We start from the raw sequence: 15992 nt of genomic DNA on the forward strand, positions 1-15992 counted from the left end.
AAAAAATTGAGAAGCCTTATTAACTTTAAACACATAATAACAACAAAAAGGAGTTAAAAATAGAAACAAATATGATCAATAAACAATAAAATCATAAGCTAACTAAATAAATTAATTTCGTGTACGAAATATAATATTACAAATTAAACATATTTCATATTTAGGGAAAACATGGAAAATTTGGTCATACAGGAGTTTTAAACAATTTTTCTCATGTTTAAAAATTTTTTTAGCTGATGATCATGTGATTTCAATGCTCTAGAGCTTTAATAGCTATTAAACAAAATCGTATGTTGTTTCTGCCTATTAGCAGTAAGTAAAATTAAAATAAAATTACATTTGTTGTATCAATTTTATCCAGAACAGACCAAATCAAGAGTTTTGGCAAACAGGCCAGTCAAAGAGGGAATTGAATAGTGGCCCGCCATTTAAATAAATAAACAAAAATATCTCAATGTATACATAAAAAACTGCTCAAACCTTTCACATTTTCCCTAAAATCAAATTAATTTACCAAAATTGATTTAATAGAAACATTTTCTTACTTCCAACGTGAAAGATTTATGTCTTCTTAATATCCTACGAAAATTTGATATAGAAATTCCTATTTATTCCTATTTTCCTCTTACGATTGATTTGAAAAATAACAAAATTAAATCAACTACAATAATTAAATAAATGAAGCAATTAGGCTAGTTGAAACATTTAGGACGATTAAAGGAAGAAAAAAAGCTTTTATAGTAAATTAGAACAAATTTCTAAATTTTGCAGGAGAGAAAAATTTGAATTGAACGAGTCCCAATTTAAAGACGCTATGGAAATCTGAAGACTGATTCTAACAAATTAAGGCTGTAAATAGGGGGAGAGTCTCCCCCTATTTACAGCCTTAGAAATGTTTTCTTCTTAGAAATTTATGATCAGAAATGAAACAAAAGGGAGGTTCTGTGGGTATCTGATATTTCCGAAGTTAGGAAAAAAGAGCCCCTAGGCAATATCAAGAAGCTAAAAACATTTTCTCACAGTGTAAAGTGAGGAGGCTATTGGACAACTCTGTGGGTGGTAGCTACGAAAGTGGGGACATGTTCATGAGTGGAAAAAGCGTTTTATTGCTCTTTTGGTTAGAAAAGTGAAGAATAACAATTATTTAATATTTGTAAACACTTATATTAGATTTTGAGAAGCATCCGACTATGTAAAAAAGAAAAAATTATCTGAATAAATCTCTGAATGAAACTTTAAAAAAAGAAGAAAAAAGTGGGATCTGGGGGCCCTCTTGAGTTATAAATAATAAATGAGTTAGAATTAAAAAAAAACAATTAATGTAATGAGATTTTAGACTTTTTGGGGGCCCCATCAGAACTCGGGGCCCTGGGCCAGGGCCCACTGGGCCCATCCTTAAAAACGGCTCTGTAATAGACTATATATAAAGGTCTGGGTGAAATCTGAACATAGACAATCCTACAAAATTGATGAAAATGACAGTTTGATTAATAAGCATACTTTCTTGTCTCTTAAAATTTATTCATATTTCAGTGTACAGTCAGCATTATCAAAAACAAATACTAAGAACTAATTAATTACATTTAAATTTAACTTACTAAGTTATAATATTACTGGGTTAAGGAGGTCACTTTGAATATATTAATAACTAGTAAATGTGATAATTAATGTTTAACAAATTATTGCTGAATAAGTCTTAGTCTTTTATATAAATTCTGTGAGAAAACCGGTAAAATAAAGAGAGAAATACTACACACCCTTCAATAGCCTCAAAATTTCTGTAGTCACACAAAATATATTCTCTTGTGGTAACTAAGGTGTTGTATTAATGTTTTAATAAAATAGATTTAAAGGAATTTTTGTCATCAGTACATATAATTTATTTTAACAGTTATATAAATGTACAGTGAACAAATACTCATATTTAGAAGCAATGATAAAAGTTTTTAAAAAAAAATTGTTTTTGTTTCAAAATTTCTGCTTTAGTTCACTACTCTTAAAACATTTTTCACTAAAATCTCAAAATGTTGGAAAGTATGAGGTGCTATTTTAATATAAAAATCAAAATGGTCCCTTTAAAATGCACATCTGTATTTGTAGAAAATGGAATGTTTTAGACATTAAAAAAAAATCGGAAATATCAACAACTGCAAGCCTTAAATATCAAGACAACTGCAAACCACGCTGTTATCAATCTTCAGATATCCAATTACTAAAGTTAGTTAGCCCAAATAAAAAATGTGTAATAAAGTATTAAAATAATATGATAGGTATCTGATAACGTCAGAATTTTAGTTTGTTAGGATTTTATTATGCTGAGATTTTGACCGTATAAGGATTTAGACTCCTCACGATTGTGTTCAATACTCTTTTATAAAATGAATAACTATTAATTGTACTTTATATGGGCATAAGCCACCTAACTTTCAGTTTTTGGCATTTATTTCTAAAAAAATAATAAACAGACTGCATGTATTAAGTATGTTAACATCATGGGATTACTTATACTTTTCAGTTAAAAATGCATTAATGAGAAGATTACCAAACAACATATTTTTAATACCTTATAGTATTGAAAAAATTTAATATGTCTGCTACCTTTTCTGGTAATCACAGGAAGAGTTCCCAATCTTACTGAAAGCAACCTTACGTATTGGCACCTCCAATTATAAATAATTTACAGAGATTTTATTTCCAAATTCTAATGCAGTATACTTTTTAAAAATACTTAGGAGTTCAACAATATTAGGGAACTCAAGGTTTTTCTGCTACAAATTATCAATTATTTTATTTAATTCTTAATGACCCTGCCTTCTAAAATGCTATAAATTTGAATTTTTTTCTTTTTAAGGTGGCACTTTTTTAAAATTATTATTCCACAAATTAAAAAAATGGTTTAAAAAGTTAATATTTAATAGAGAAGCAGAAAGAAATTATTATACTACTTTTTCATCTTTAAAACCATAATATCAAGGCCCATTTTGTTTCTAAATAATGTAAAAAATAAATTTCTAGCCAAAATCTAATCTCGTACAATTGTTTTATTTATTCATTAATTTAGAAAAATTTTATGCCCCCGTCTAAAAACACTTTAAAAAAAGTGCTGTTTGTATTTATTGTAATTACTTTTTATACTTTAAATGCCAGGTCAGGGTTCCCATGGTACCTTAAAAACTGCTCAGTTTTTATTTTGGAAAATAAAGGCCCTTAAAAGTACTTAATTTTGGTTCAAGGTTTTTAAAAATCCTTAATTTTTCTGAATCACTATGGTTGATATGAACAATTTTTTAAAACAAAATGTTGTTCTTTTATCACTTAGAATTAGACCATGCATTGAGGGTAAAGCATTTTAGAGAGACAAAAAGTAATGTGTGTGGGAGGGCTTCAGGCAAGGGGAAGAAAACAAGTCCTTTAATTATTATATTGGTCTTTTCATTAATGTATTCGGCCCTTTGCCAAGAATGATTCTCTGTGTGAATAGAGTGGAGCATTCTAAAAGAAAAGAACAGTGTGGACAAGGTGAATACTGCACTTAAAAGAGATGGTTGTTTTTTTTTTGGGGTGGGGGGGCAGTTTTGAGGTACATAAGTAGAAGACTCACACTAACCTTTAAAATTACAGAATTCAAGAAGTTCAGTTCTACTGGTAACGCATCTGCTTATAGGAATTAAGTAAAACGCCATGAACAGAAGTGTCAAAAAAATTTTGAGCTAGAAAACTATTACCTAAAATCTAGGAAGATTTAAATAAATCCAAATAATATTTCAATTTGTAATAAGTAACTGTAAATTCATAGAAAGCATAAAATTTTTTTAAAATACATGATTGTACTAAAAATCAAACAGATTTGTAAGAAACAGGGTTTGAAGAAACCTGCCTACCTAGGTTTTTCATCAAAAACCTGGGGTTTATTAGGTTTTTGATGAAAACTAAGTTTTTTTTTTAAATATATATTTTTTTTGTTGAAGTTTTAGATTGTTATGCTATTATTTTTATTTCTTAAGGATAAGCAGATTGTTACATACAAATTTAAATCTACTCATCTAAAAGATCCTTTGATTTTTAATAATCATTTTATTCAGTTAACATTGCAACTTAATATACTGTTTTTAACTTTTGTTCAAATTTTTGGTTGCTTTGAAATTAGTTCTTGTTTTTTTGCCGCAATGTTTAGTTACATTATGTAAAGTTTCCTAATAATAGGTTTGGCTGGAAATGATTTTGTTTAAGTTCATCATAAAAGTAAATGTAACACATTTGCTGATCTAGTAGCGAAATATAAAAACCTGATGAAACAATTTTTTCAATTTTTTAAACAAACTTCTTTATTTACTCTTTTTTTTTTTAAATATACCTGAAAAAAATTGCAAATCTTTATTTCTGAACTCAATTTTACAGTTCAATTTAAATGAAATCATTTAAAAGGGAATGCAAATTAGTTTCATATGTTAACTTTTACAATCTGAATGACATTAACTTTAAACAATCTGAAAATCTTATTTTTAAAAAGAAATTGACCCGGGTTTGCAAAAATTCCTGGTTATCTTTTGGCGATCCCTGTTTATTAATACAATTATATCTCTGCTTACATTATAATAAAATTGTTTTTTTAGTATTTTTTTTATTTATTGAATTTTTTAGGAAGGTAAATAAGTAGCACTGTCACTGGTGGTATATGTATATTCAATGATAAACAATTACACTATTTTTAAAGTCTTTAATTTTTCAGAAAATTCCTTAAAAGTGCTTAATTTTTGCTTTGTTGAAAGAGTGGGAACCCTGCAAGTTCCTATTTTAATGTTTTTTAAGATTAAAATACCGTAATTTTGCGGAGATACGCTGCCCTGGGATATAGGCCACACCAATGAAATTGGACTAAAAAGGTAAAGTTTTTTATCTGAAAGGCTGTGCCATTGGATGTGCCACAAAAATTTTTACTGCATGATGAATTGTGGATTTAACGCACCTGTTTTAAATAACAAGTTATATACAAAATAAGTTTTTAAATATTTAAAAATCATTTAAATAATAATTGAAAATACGATAAGTTACTGTATGCGAACTTACTAAAAAATCAGTCATTATTTATTTTGATAATTTTTATCATAACTTTTCAAATGTACGCAAAATTGTACCATTTACAATTATGCACAATTCAGATGCAACACAATCTCTAATGCATTAGGTTAATAAATACCAATTTAAAATACTTGAATTATATGTAAACAGAGCGATTAAGAACTTAAATATAATAAAAAATAAGGTATCAAAACAATAAATTGATGAAAATAATCTTATTAGATGCAAAATTGTCCCATATGGAACAATCGAGATCTCATCAGGTCGCTTTATTGTGATTTAATTTTAAATACCTAAATACTCTTAAAAGACATGATTAAACAGCTAAAAATCCTTACAATAATTCAATAAAATAATAATAATTTAATAAAATAAATCTTGTTTGTCATAAAATTGTTCGACACAAAACAAAGATAAACACCTAAAAACCTTTAAAATAATTTTTAAAAGGTATATATAAAAAATAAATAAATTATCTCTTTTTTGCATAAAATTAAAGCATGAAATGATTTCAAACGCATTACTTCTTTCATAATATCCCAGTTATAAATAAATCAAGTTATTAAGCAGCTAAAATTTGTTAAAATTAGCATTAAATATAGAATAAAGTAGTTCATGCATTCCTTTTTTATTCACGTGCTTATCATGGAACATCATTTTACTTAGACATCTCAAATCGTATATTTTTGAAACTCAGATACGAGTAAAAATAATTAAGTTGAATAATAAATACAAGTACAATAATGAAGTTAACCTTCAACTGAAAGTGGGGATAAGCTTGACCCTCATGATAGATTATTTCAGCATTTCATCCCACTCATTCGTTTTAGAGAATCTTTGTTTGAAAGGCAGAGCCTATGTTGCACTATTGTTACATTTTTGCAAACTGTTTTTCTCCTACATTGTTAATTCTTTAAATTATTATTGATGCTAAATTATAAAAATAGATTGCTGCAAAAGATAAAAAGGTGAACAGTTATAAAGAAATTTTAGAGAATCAATTCAACAAAATAGAATTTTCAAGCCCAAGTAGTAAAAAAAAAAAAAAAAAAACCGTTTAGGCCACCCTGTTTGATACACATACCAAAATTTAATGTTTTAAATCATGTATGTATCTCCCTGAAATTACGGGAATCATTATTTAATCCGTAGCTTTCGATCACTGTCTAATGTTTTTGTACCACAGTTTCAATTAAAACATTTACTCATTTTCAAGTGATAATGGTGTTAAATTAGATTTTTGTTGAAAAAAATACTTTTAATGTTTCGTCTAATTTAACATTCAAAAGATATATTTATTTTTATATTTTATACATATATCAATCTGGTGTTTTTAATTTATGACTTTTTTTTCATTAAACTATAGTTTTATCTCAAAAAAATGTATTATTTTGCTTTGCTTGTATAATTATCTTTCAAATTTTGAATTACATGTGTATAGTTCGTTTACCAGTAGTTGGCGGCCCCACCTCCTCGGATGAAGAGTTCATTTCCGCTCTGTAATAAGAGGAGAAAAGTCTCCACCCTTGAAATTGAGACAACCCTTAATGCACGCCAAACGTAAACAGTGAATTCTTTTTCAGTTACTTACTTCACTTTATGATCTGCTATTATACCTTTCGTTATTCTAGCTAATTAAATATATTGCAGCAAAATATCTCAAAAAGGACAAACTGTTCACTCAAATAAGAGAAATGTCATCAAATTTATTAATTATTTAATTATTTAAAGTTAAAAAATAACCAATAAGGATGGCGAAATAAATATTTTTGTCATACAATGGCCAAATAGTAATCCTGTTCAGGATTGTTCACATCTTTCTCCCAAAAATAGTAAAAAAGCATTGTCAGATACCATGTGATGAAAATGGAGCCAAGTGCCAACTCCTGGTGAATAAACTATAGTTAAAACTCAGATGCCTCTCAGTACTCTATATAATGTGACCAGAATACAATGGCTTAGTGACAGATTATTTCAAGATTTTAAGCAATGAAAAATAATCTATTATTTATTTTAGGCTTCTGAAATTTTCTGAATTCACTTCTATCAATCAAGAGAGTCAATCAGAAGAAGCTCTACATCTGACAGTATTAGCTATACAAGATTTTTTTTCTGGAATGAATTAATATTGCTCCATATTTATTTCCTTTTGATTTATTTTAATTGTAGAGAATGTAGATTCTTTTTGATTTTATTTTAATTGTAGATATTCAATTTCTGATAACTGCCATATTCAAATCAAAACAATCTTTAAGTGACTTATATAGTGAATTAATCTTAATATTGTTGCTTATATTTATTATGTTTATGTAATAAATTAATATTTCTTTTTATTTCCTTGTATATTTATTGTGAACATTGAATATTACATAATTCATATATTCAAACAAAGCAATTTTAAGACTTAATAAATTAATCCTACTCATTATTTATAACGAATTAATGTTTTTTCCTCATTCTTTCTTATTTTCAATGAATGATAATTGTGGATATTCAATTATTAATAATTGACATATTTAATTTAAATCTTCGGGTGATTTAGTAAAATGAATGAATTTTTTAAGGGTTCAGAAGTACTTTTGATTTTATGTCCCATCATGTGCGATTGTTATATTAAATATAATAATTTAATTGTAATTAAATTTATTGCAAATATGACAATAAATTGATTTTAGTCATCATCTGTGCAATATTTGACTAATACAAGGCTACAGAGTTGAACGTTAGTAGTCGTAAACCCATGAAATTGGGTCGGCTGTTCAACGACGGTTATAATATAAAATATTTGACTAAATAAGTGAAAGTGCCATTCCCTTTATATGGCAGTGTCAATTAGGAAGTATATATATATATATATATTTTTACTAAGTAAAATTACAGTTAAACATTTTAGAAAAATTATTATACATTTATATTGATAAAAAATACATTAAGGAAGTATACAATTGCAAGTAGTAAGGATATTACCATTTTCGAAAAAGATGTTAAAAGGGTGGTGAAAATATTTATTACAAAGTGTTACAAACATCTTATTATTTTGACTTATCCATCTTTAAAATACCTCAATAATGATCTATAATGTATTAATACCAATAAAATTTATGCCTTGCTCTTCTGGATTGATTATTTAACAATGTGGCTGAGAAGCCCTACCTTGAATGACCTACCCACCTTGTATAATGAAATAACATTTATCTTTATTCTTAAAATAAATTTTACTTTTTATAATGAAATTCAAATTGTCCTTTATTTCCTTGAATGTTATTGTGGGTACACAATCTTAAGTTTTAAAAAAAAAAATTCTAAAAATTTATTCCTTATGGTGGATAGAAAGTATTAGCTTTCCTTATCATGTAATTTTATTGATAATTTATTAACAATCACATAGATTTTTATCACTACACAGAATAGTTTTTATGAAAAATTGTGTTCATGCATTAAGTAAACAAATTAGCGTTCAGCTAATTGAAACAAATTATATTAGTCTGCCACTTATACCAACGTTGCTGTATGAAAATTGTTTGACAATATGGCAGCTATGTAAAGAATGTAACTTGAGGTTATATCGCTTTTCTATTTTTTTAGGGCAATTAAATCAAATTTGCACACACTTTTGATTGAAGCCTAAGAAAAGAAATGTTTGAGACTCATAGAGCGAAAATTATTTACTCAATTTAAAAGAAGCACTGGGTGTACATAAAATAATGTGAGTTGTTTAAAACCTTCAGTGATGTACTGGGCTAAATGTATAAAAAAAAAATAGTGTACCTCTTCCTTTGAATATGTCGATAAAATTGCTAAAGCATTTAGTACTCAAATCTGCAGATAGGAGATAATTTGGAACTTGACATTCTTATTATCTCCTTTTAGAAAGCATAGCATTAAATTTTTAGAACATCAGAAGGGCTGTTCTATTGAGTCGCCATTGTATATAATAATAAATCAGGGTGTGTAGCGTTTTAAAAAAGTGCTTATTTTTTATTTATGTTTTTTAAAAGCCCTTAAAGGTGCTTTTTTATTCAGGGTTTGTAAAGAGTGCTTAATTTTCTTTCTTTTAAAAAGAGATTTGTTTTTCTTTGCCGTGTCGATTGTCGTTCTAAATTGCAAAAAATTCATGATTTTTCTCAGTTTTCTTTCAATATTTATCAGAAACTAGTTATTTTATAATGATTATGTAAAGTTTTTAAAAATGTTTTTTAATTTTATTGATTTTATGTTTATAAATTGAGAACTTTAAACGATAGAATTTTTTTTTATTACATAGATCATAATTGTGATTTTTTTTTTTTTTTTTGGAAAGTGATTAAAAATATTTTTTAAGTGCTTAAAAGGTGCTTATTTTGTTGAAAAAGCTGGTGATGCATCTTATTAATAAAAAATTTATTTATTATTTCAGTTAATAAATATTTATCCATTTATTACATGTACTTTTCTGAGCATATGTTTAACATGATTATTGGTCATGTAAAAAAAAAAATATATATCCCTGTTCCTTAATAACAAGTTAAATAATAAAACAACATGTTTGGAGACATGTTGCTCCCATGACAGAATTATTAATTTCAGTAGACAATTGGCAGAACTAAACTGATCATTTTTTTAAAATAAAAAGCAAAGCGGACAAAATTTTGGTGGTGACAAAATAAAACATAAGCCAGGTTGACTAAACCTAAAAGCTCCATCAGAGGTACTGAAAGGAAAAAAAAACTAATTAACAGGCAATACCATTATTATGAAGTCCCAAGTTATGTCTCTGATTTTATGTTATGTCATAATTCAAATTGTCAATTCCAGTATTATCTAAATCTGAGGTTCTCAAAATACACTGCAAAACAGTGCTCCAGGAAAAAGTATGGCATTTTTAAAAATAAAATATGGAACATTTAAAAATAATTTTTCAGGCAGAAATATTTGAAAAGAGTATGAATTGTTTATTATCCTACTGTATTAAAAAGAAATAAGAATTTAATATTTCTTGATCATTATTTAACCAAAATTCATGTTAAAAGGCAACTTCAGATAACACTATTTGAATGCCAGACAAATACAGGTTAAAACCACCTTTTTCTTATTAATTGCTTGTTCTTATAAAATTAATTCTTATTAAATGTATAAACATGAAACCAAGTGAACCTTTTTATAACAAACTAATAGTACCAGCATTTTAAAATATCGAGTTGTGGATATTTGTCTTGAATTCAGTTTTAATTATAAATATTATTTTAACCATTTTTATTTTATTGAAAAAAATTATTACTGTAGTTTAGATATCAAGAAATATTTAATAATTTAAAAAATACAATAAATTAAACAAAATTATATTTAAATTAGATAGATTTAGAGATTGTGCAGCTCCAAAGAGCAGGGCACATAGACCAGAGGTCTATTGTACCCAAACCCTAAATCATGATTAAAAAGAAAGCCTTATGGCTGAAATGAAATTCAGCAAACAACTTACAGGAACATTTTGCACATCTCAGGCCTTAATGCAGTGTTGTCCTAAATGCTGAAATCTTTGAGCAGAATAAACCTCACAATCACAAAGTATATGTCTTGAAGTCTCTTCCTAAAATGAGAACCACTACGGAGAGGAATGGTTTTACTACCCATTACATATAGGTGTCTCGTGAGGATGCAGTGTCCAGTGAGAAGACCAATGATCTTCCTCAAACTGTTCCTGTTTAGCTTAAGAAGCTCTTTTTGACATACGCTGGGACAGTCAGGATTCATCTCCTTAGCCTGTCTCTGACCATCTGTGTTGTGCCATTGCTCATGGGCAATTTTGCAATAGAGCTTGACTATAGATGCCCTAAATGATGTGGGAGAAATTCCCAAAGCTGGTTCAGGGCCCTAGAAAATCGCACTTAAGCCAGTGCGTGCTGCCTCATCAGCTAGCTCATTTCCAAGAATACCCATATGTCCAGGTACCCAATGTAGGTATATCTTTTTATGAGTAGAGAGGTCACATAGGACCAAGAAGCACTCCCACACAAGTAAAGAGGTTAATTTACACCTTAATAGTGATAGGAGAGCAGGCATATTTTGATATCCCCTGTCTAAGCATATCTTGCAGCACAAGATAATGGCATAACTACCTAAGGGAAAGTGAAGTTTGGTACCAATCATTGGAGCAAGCCTTGAAACATCAGTGTATCATATTAGACATTTGCCTTTAAGCCATTCATCTCTCGTAGGAAAAATGATTTTGAATGGCTTAAAGCCTATCTGACATATAATCACTCACTTTTGAAGGGAGGAAAAGCCTATCTGACATGTAATCACTAGACATAATAACAGAGGTAATATCCACCACTTATGAGACAAGGTAACCCCATGACAAGTGTTTGAAGTATTCTTTCCATAAGCCAAGGTACATAAGACGCTTAATAGCAGTCTGAGCTTCAACCTCAGTGCGTAGATTCAATGGGAGAAGCCCAAGTAAGCTCTCTAGAGCAGCTGTGGGAGTGGTCCTGAGACAGCCTGACAAGGCTACGCAGACCATTCTTTGTAGTCTGTTGAGAATAGACCTGACGGAGTTCAACCTAGTCCTAGACCATCAGACAATTGTGCCATATGATAGGACTAATAATCATTGAGTATATCCAGTAAACTATCCTGGGGGATAATCCCCAAGTTTTACCAATAGCATTTCTGCAAGACCAGAAAATCTTCTTGGCCCTGCTGATACAGTATTCTAGATGATAACCCCAGTTAAGTTTGGAGTCATAATAAACTCCGAGAAACTTGACATTCTCAGCGAGTTCCAATCTATAGTCTAGGTCAGGGATGGCGAACCAATGGCACGCGTGCCATTTATGGCACGTGACACGATATTTTGGGCACGCTACCGATTACGAAGTTCCGATATGAAGAATAATAACAATTAAATTAAAATTCACAAAAAACTGAACAAAAGGCAAAAAAGCAATTAATAACCATAAAAAAACAAGCTAACAATAAATAACTAGCAAACTAATTAACAGTTCTGTTTAAACTAACATCTTATAACCCTAATATAAGTTATTTGTCATCTAATCTGCAACAACAGAAGTCACATTGATGCTACTTAAAGTTGAATTACGCGTATGCGTATAACTGAGACATTGCAAAATGTATTTTATTTCGTAATACTTTTGAGTTGATAGTATTTAGTATTATTACTTACGCTATAATCACGAAATCAAAACTATTTGTCGTCACGTCTATGACAACATTAAAATTTTTTTTAGAAAAAAATGGCTCGTTGGTGCATAAAGGTTCGCCACACCTGGTCTAGGTAATGCACATTACATAGATTAAGACGTCTTTTTCTAGTGATTCCTACAAGACTTATCTTGGAAGGGTTTACAGATAAGCCGGAGTCAGAACACCATCTAGCTACTTCTAGAAGTGCACCATTCATGATTTCAGAGACCGTTTTTCCATGCTTGCCTCTGACAACAATAACACCATCATCAGCATGCTCAACACTGGGAACGCCAAGATCATTTAACCGAATTAACAAAGAGTTCATAACCATACACCATAGAATAGGGGATAAAACCCCTCCCTGAGGTAGCATGAACTCTCATGCTTGTACCCAATAAAGAGGAACAAACATACCTGGAGGATAGCAAATTGGCTATCCACCCGGTGATTACCGAATTTACGCCTCTATTTTTAAGTGCTTTGATGATAGTGTCTCTACAGGGACTTAATCAAAAGCACTTTCGATATCAATACACAACGCCAGAGCAATCTCTTATCTGAGATAGTTTTCTCATGCATATATGAGAGCTCATATAGAGCAGAGTCTGTTGACATGCCAGGTTGATAAACTGCTGTGAGGAGGACATTGGCTTATCTATGAGTACAGAGTCTCTAAAATATCTTTCAATAAGCTTTTCAATAGCTTTCAACAGACAGGAAGTGAGGCTTATTGGTCTAAATGTTTTAGTCTCAAAGTAATTTTCTTTACCTGGTTTTGGGATGAAAAATACCCTGGTATTCCTACAAGAGTGAGGTATATACCCAGAGGCAATACAGGCTCAAAAGATCCTACATAGAATTGGGTCTAGTATGTCCGCCCCCTGAATTTTGTGTTATATAGTTCACTTTACTTATCTTTAAATTTATCTATAAAATATGGCAATTTTAGCCTGGAAGAGATCAGTTATAAAGTATTGTAAAACAATTTTTAGATACAAATACTTAAAAACACAAAATATGCGATTAAATATTTATTAAAGATGAAAAAAAAAGCAATTTTTATGCTGCATTAGAACAAGTAACAAAAAATTAAATCAATTTTGGTTTGCTTTTCTTAGTTATAGAATTCCTGACTGCAAATTTCCTTGTTTACACCCACAATACTAGCTTGGTTTATAAAGAATTGCGTTACGTAGATCTATTTTAAGATGACAAATAAAAATCCATTGAATGAACAGAAACCCAAATGGCCACTATTGAAATTTTAATTTAACTAGTCTATAAATTATGCTTAATTTTCAAATGTGTTTTTCTCAAAAATCTGTTGGCTAGTGTGTTTTATTATTTTAAAGAATAAACACCGTTTAGATATATTTAAAATATACCAAGCTTCATCGCAAAGTGAATTTCTAATTATAAATCATTAGTTCTAAATCCTTCCTTAGAACTGTGAGAAATTTCTCTGATATTAACTCTTTGTCTAACAATAGATACCTTTACTTTTAAATTAACAGTCAATGTAAGATAATAGAATAATCCTTTCTCCCATTTTTGTTAGTCTATCAACATGCACATGCTGTGTATCCAGAAGCTCATTTGTATGAAGAATTATATTTTATAACCGTCATTGAACAGCAGACCTAATTTTGAGTTTACGACTACTAATGTTCAACTCTGTAACCCTGTAATTTTAAACCCATTCCAGAAGACAAGGGAACTCCTGGATCAAGTATTGGGAGAAATTTGCCTTCGTGGAGGACTTTTTGATGGAACTAACCCGCATTTGCGTTACACTGAGAGGAATACCTCCCAAGGTTAGCTTGACGGCAAGGGTATGGAATTCGTATCGACCAGTCATCGCTGGGATTCGAACCCGGTTCATCTCATTGGAAGGAGAAAGCTCTATCTCCTGAGACACCACGGTTCAATATGAGGAATTGGGAAATTATCAGAATTAGTTTGTCCTTAAACTCTGTCTACTATGCATTGTAGAATAAGAAAAACAATGATGGACATTTGAGACCCTTACTGGGGAAGAAGAATATGAAAACANATATGAGGAATTGGGAAATTATCAGAATTAGTTTGTCCTTAAACTCTGTCTACTTCCGCATTTCGGGAAACAAACGTTTTAGTAAGTATTGTGAGTAGCCTCATTTTTTATCTTATGCATTGTAGAATAAGAAAAACAATGATGGACATTTGAGACCCTTACTGGGGAAGAAGAATATGAAAACACTACTCTCAGCACAAATAAGATATTGTTTTTATATAATTTTTAATGAATCAAATGACAACACTTCCCAAGTCGATAATAGTTTAGAAGTTGAGATTCCATGTATAATACGTTCATTTTTGTATTTAGACCTATTTACACATTTGACATTGCTATCTAAGCAAGTGTGGTATTCTTTCTTAAGTTATGTTTTACTTATTTTTAAGTATTTAGAAATAATAGTTCTAAAATTTTAGAAGTTGTGTGTGTCGAAGGTTAATCTAAAAAAACAATTTTCATTCATAAAATACTCATTACTTCTATACTACTTGTTCTGTCACCTTATTATGTTTTGGTTTTGTTGCATTTGGTGTAAACAAGAACCTTTGAAATAATGCTGAATTAATTGTTTACATAATATTGTTGGATGTGTAAGTAGGTATAATTTTTTTTTGTCCAAAAACTTATATAATTTTATTGATTGTGTTAACTTTGCTTTGGACTCACTTGATTTAGTGCATAAAAAAATCCAGAAAACTATTTTACTTGGCTTGATACAAAATTTATGTTAATACACATGTAAATAGGTTTAGATGCAGAACTGTACTTTTAATTCAAATACTTTACTAAATTTTGAACTGTTAATCTTATCGGGTTGGGTTAACTTATATTCAATTCTGGATAAAAAAATAAACATCAATAACCTGTCTAAAGTTCCTTTTCCCCTCCCTAGGGGCAATTTTCTAATGTTTATCGCTTTTCTTATTTTAAAAAGCATAAGGAAAAGAATAAGACCCCCGCAAAGCTACTCACAGGCCTACTCACATTACGACTATTATTAGTCGTAATATGTGTACCTTTTAATATGTTTCTCTGTTTTGATCTCTCCCTCTACATTAATTTTGGGGAAATCTTTTCTTCCTTCTTAAGAACCTTTATCCTTGAAATTACATCATCACAATGATGGCATTACATCCCATTTCCTTGTAAAACGGTTCTTTAGAATTTCATTCTTTTACAAAATTTGCAGAGTCGCCACCCACCTGGAATTGCCAGGAATTTTTTTCATTTTGAAAAAACCTGGAAAAGTCAATAAAATTGGGGTAAAAACTTGGAAAAAACAGGGAATTTTAAAGAAAAACTGGAATCTTTTTTCCTTCAATTTTCTTAATTTCACTATTATCTCACCATCCCTTTCAACCACTTTTTTTTTTACTGAAATTTATCGCTAAACAGTTAAAATATAGCTAACTTAGTAATATTTTGCTTGCATCAAAATTTGCTTTATTATACCCCTGTTAAACAAGATAAGATCACCAAGAGTAATAGAATGGGTCGAAAATTTGAATTTCGGAAAGGTTTAGTGGGGAAAAGCTGCTTATAAGAATAAAATTGATGTATAATCCATAAATATCTTCTGTTCGTACATCATACTTAAAATTAATAAAAACTTTAAAAACCGTGACTACGCCGGGGCATCGGCCCGTTCCCATATGAAGAGATATGATTA

The 15992-nt window shown here is 29.5% G+C and overlaps 1 protein-coding gene across 2 annotated transcripts in view; it reads left to right on the plus strand.

The window, feature by feature from the left end:
• Positions 1-7412, plus strand: part of LOC107453502 (peroxisomal N(1)-acetyl-spermine/spermidine oxidase) — a gene marked incomplete in the record, with an annotated part of 59871 nt that extends 52459 nt beyond the window's left edge. For both annotated transcript variants that reach the window (XM_043045263.2, XM_071188372.1), the window contains 1 exon segment: positions 7097-7412. In XM_043045263.2, coding sequence (XP_042901197.1) covers positions 7097-7114 — 18 coding nt within the window.
• Positions 7413-15992: the final 8580 nt, after the last annotated feature.

The sequence above is a fragment of the Parasteatoda tepidariorum genome, chromosome X2 (genome assembly GCF_043381705.1).
Source record: "Parasteatoda tepidariorum isolate YZ-2023 chromosome X2, CAS_Ptep_4.0, whole genome shotgun sequence".
NCBI lineage: Eukaryota > Metazoa > Arthropoda > Arachnida > Araneae > Theridiidae > Parasteatoda > Parasteatoda tepidariorum.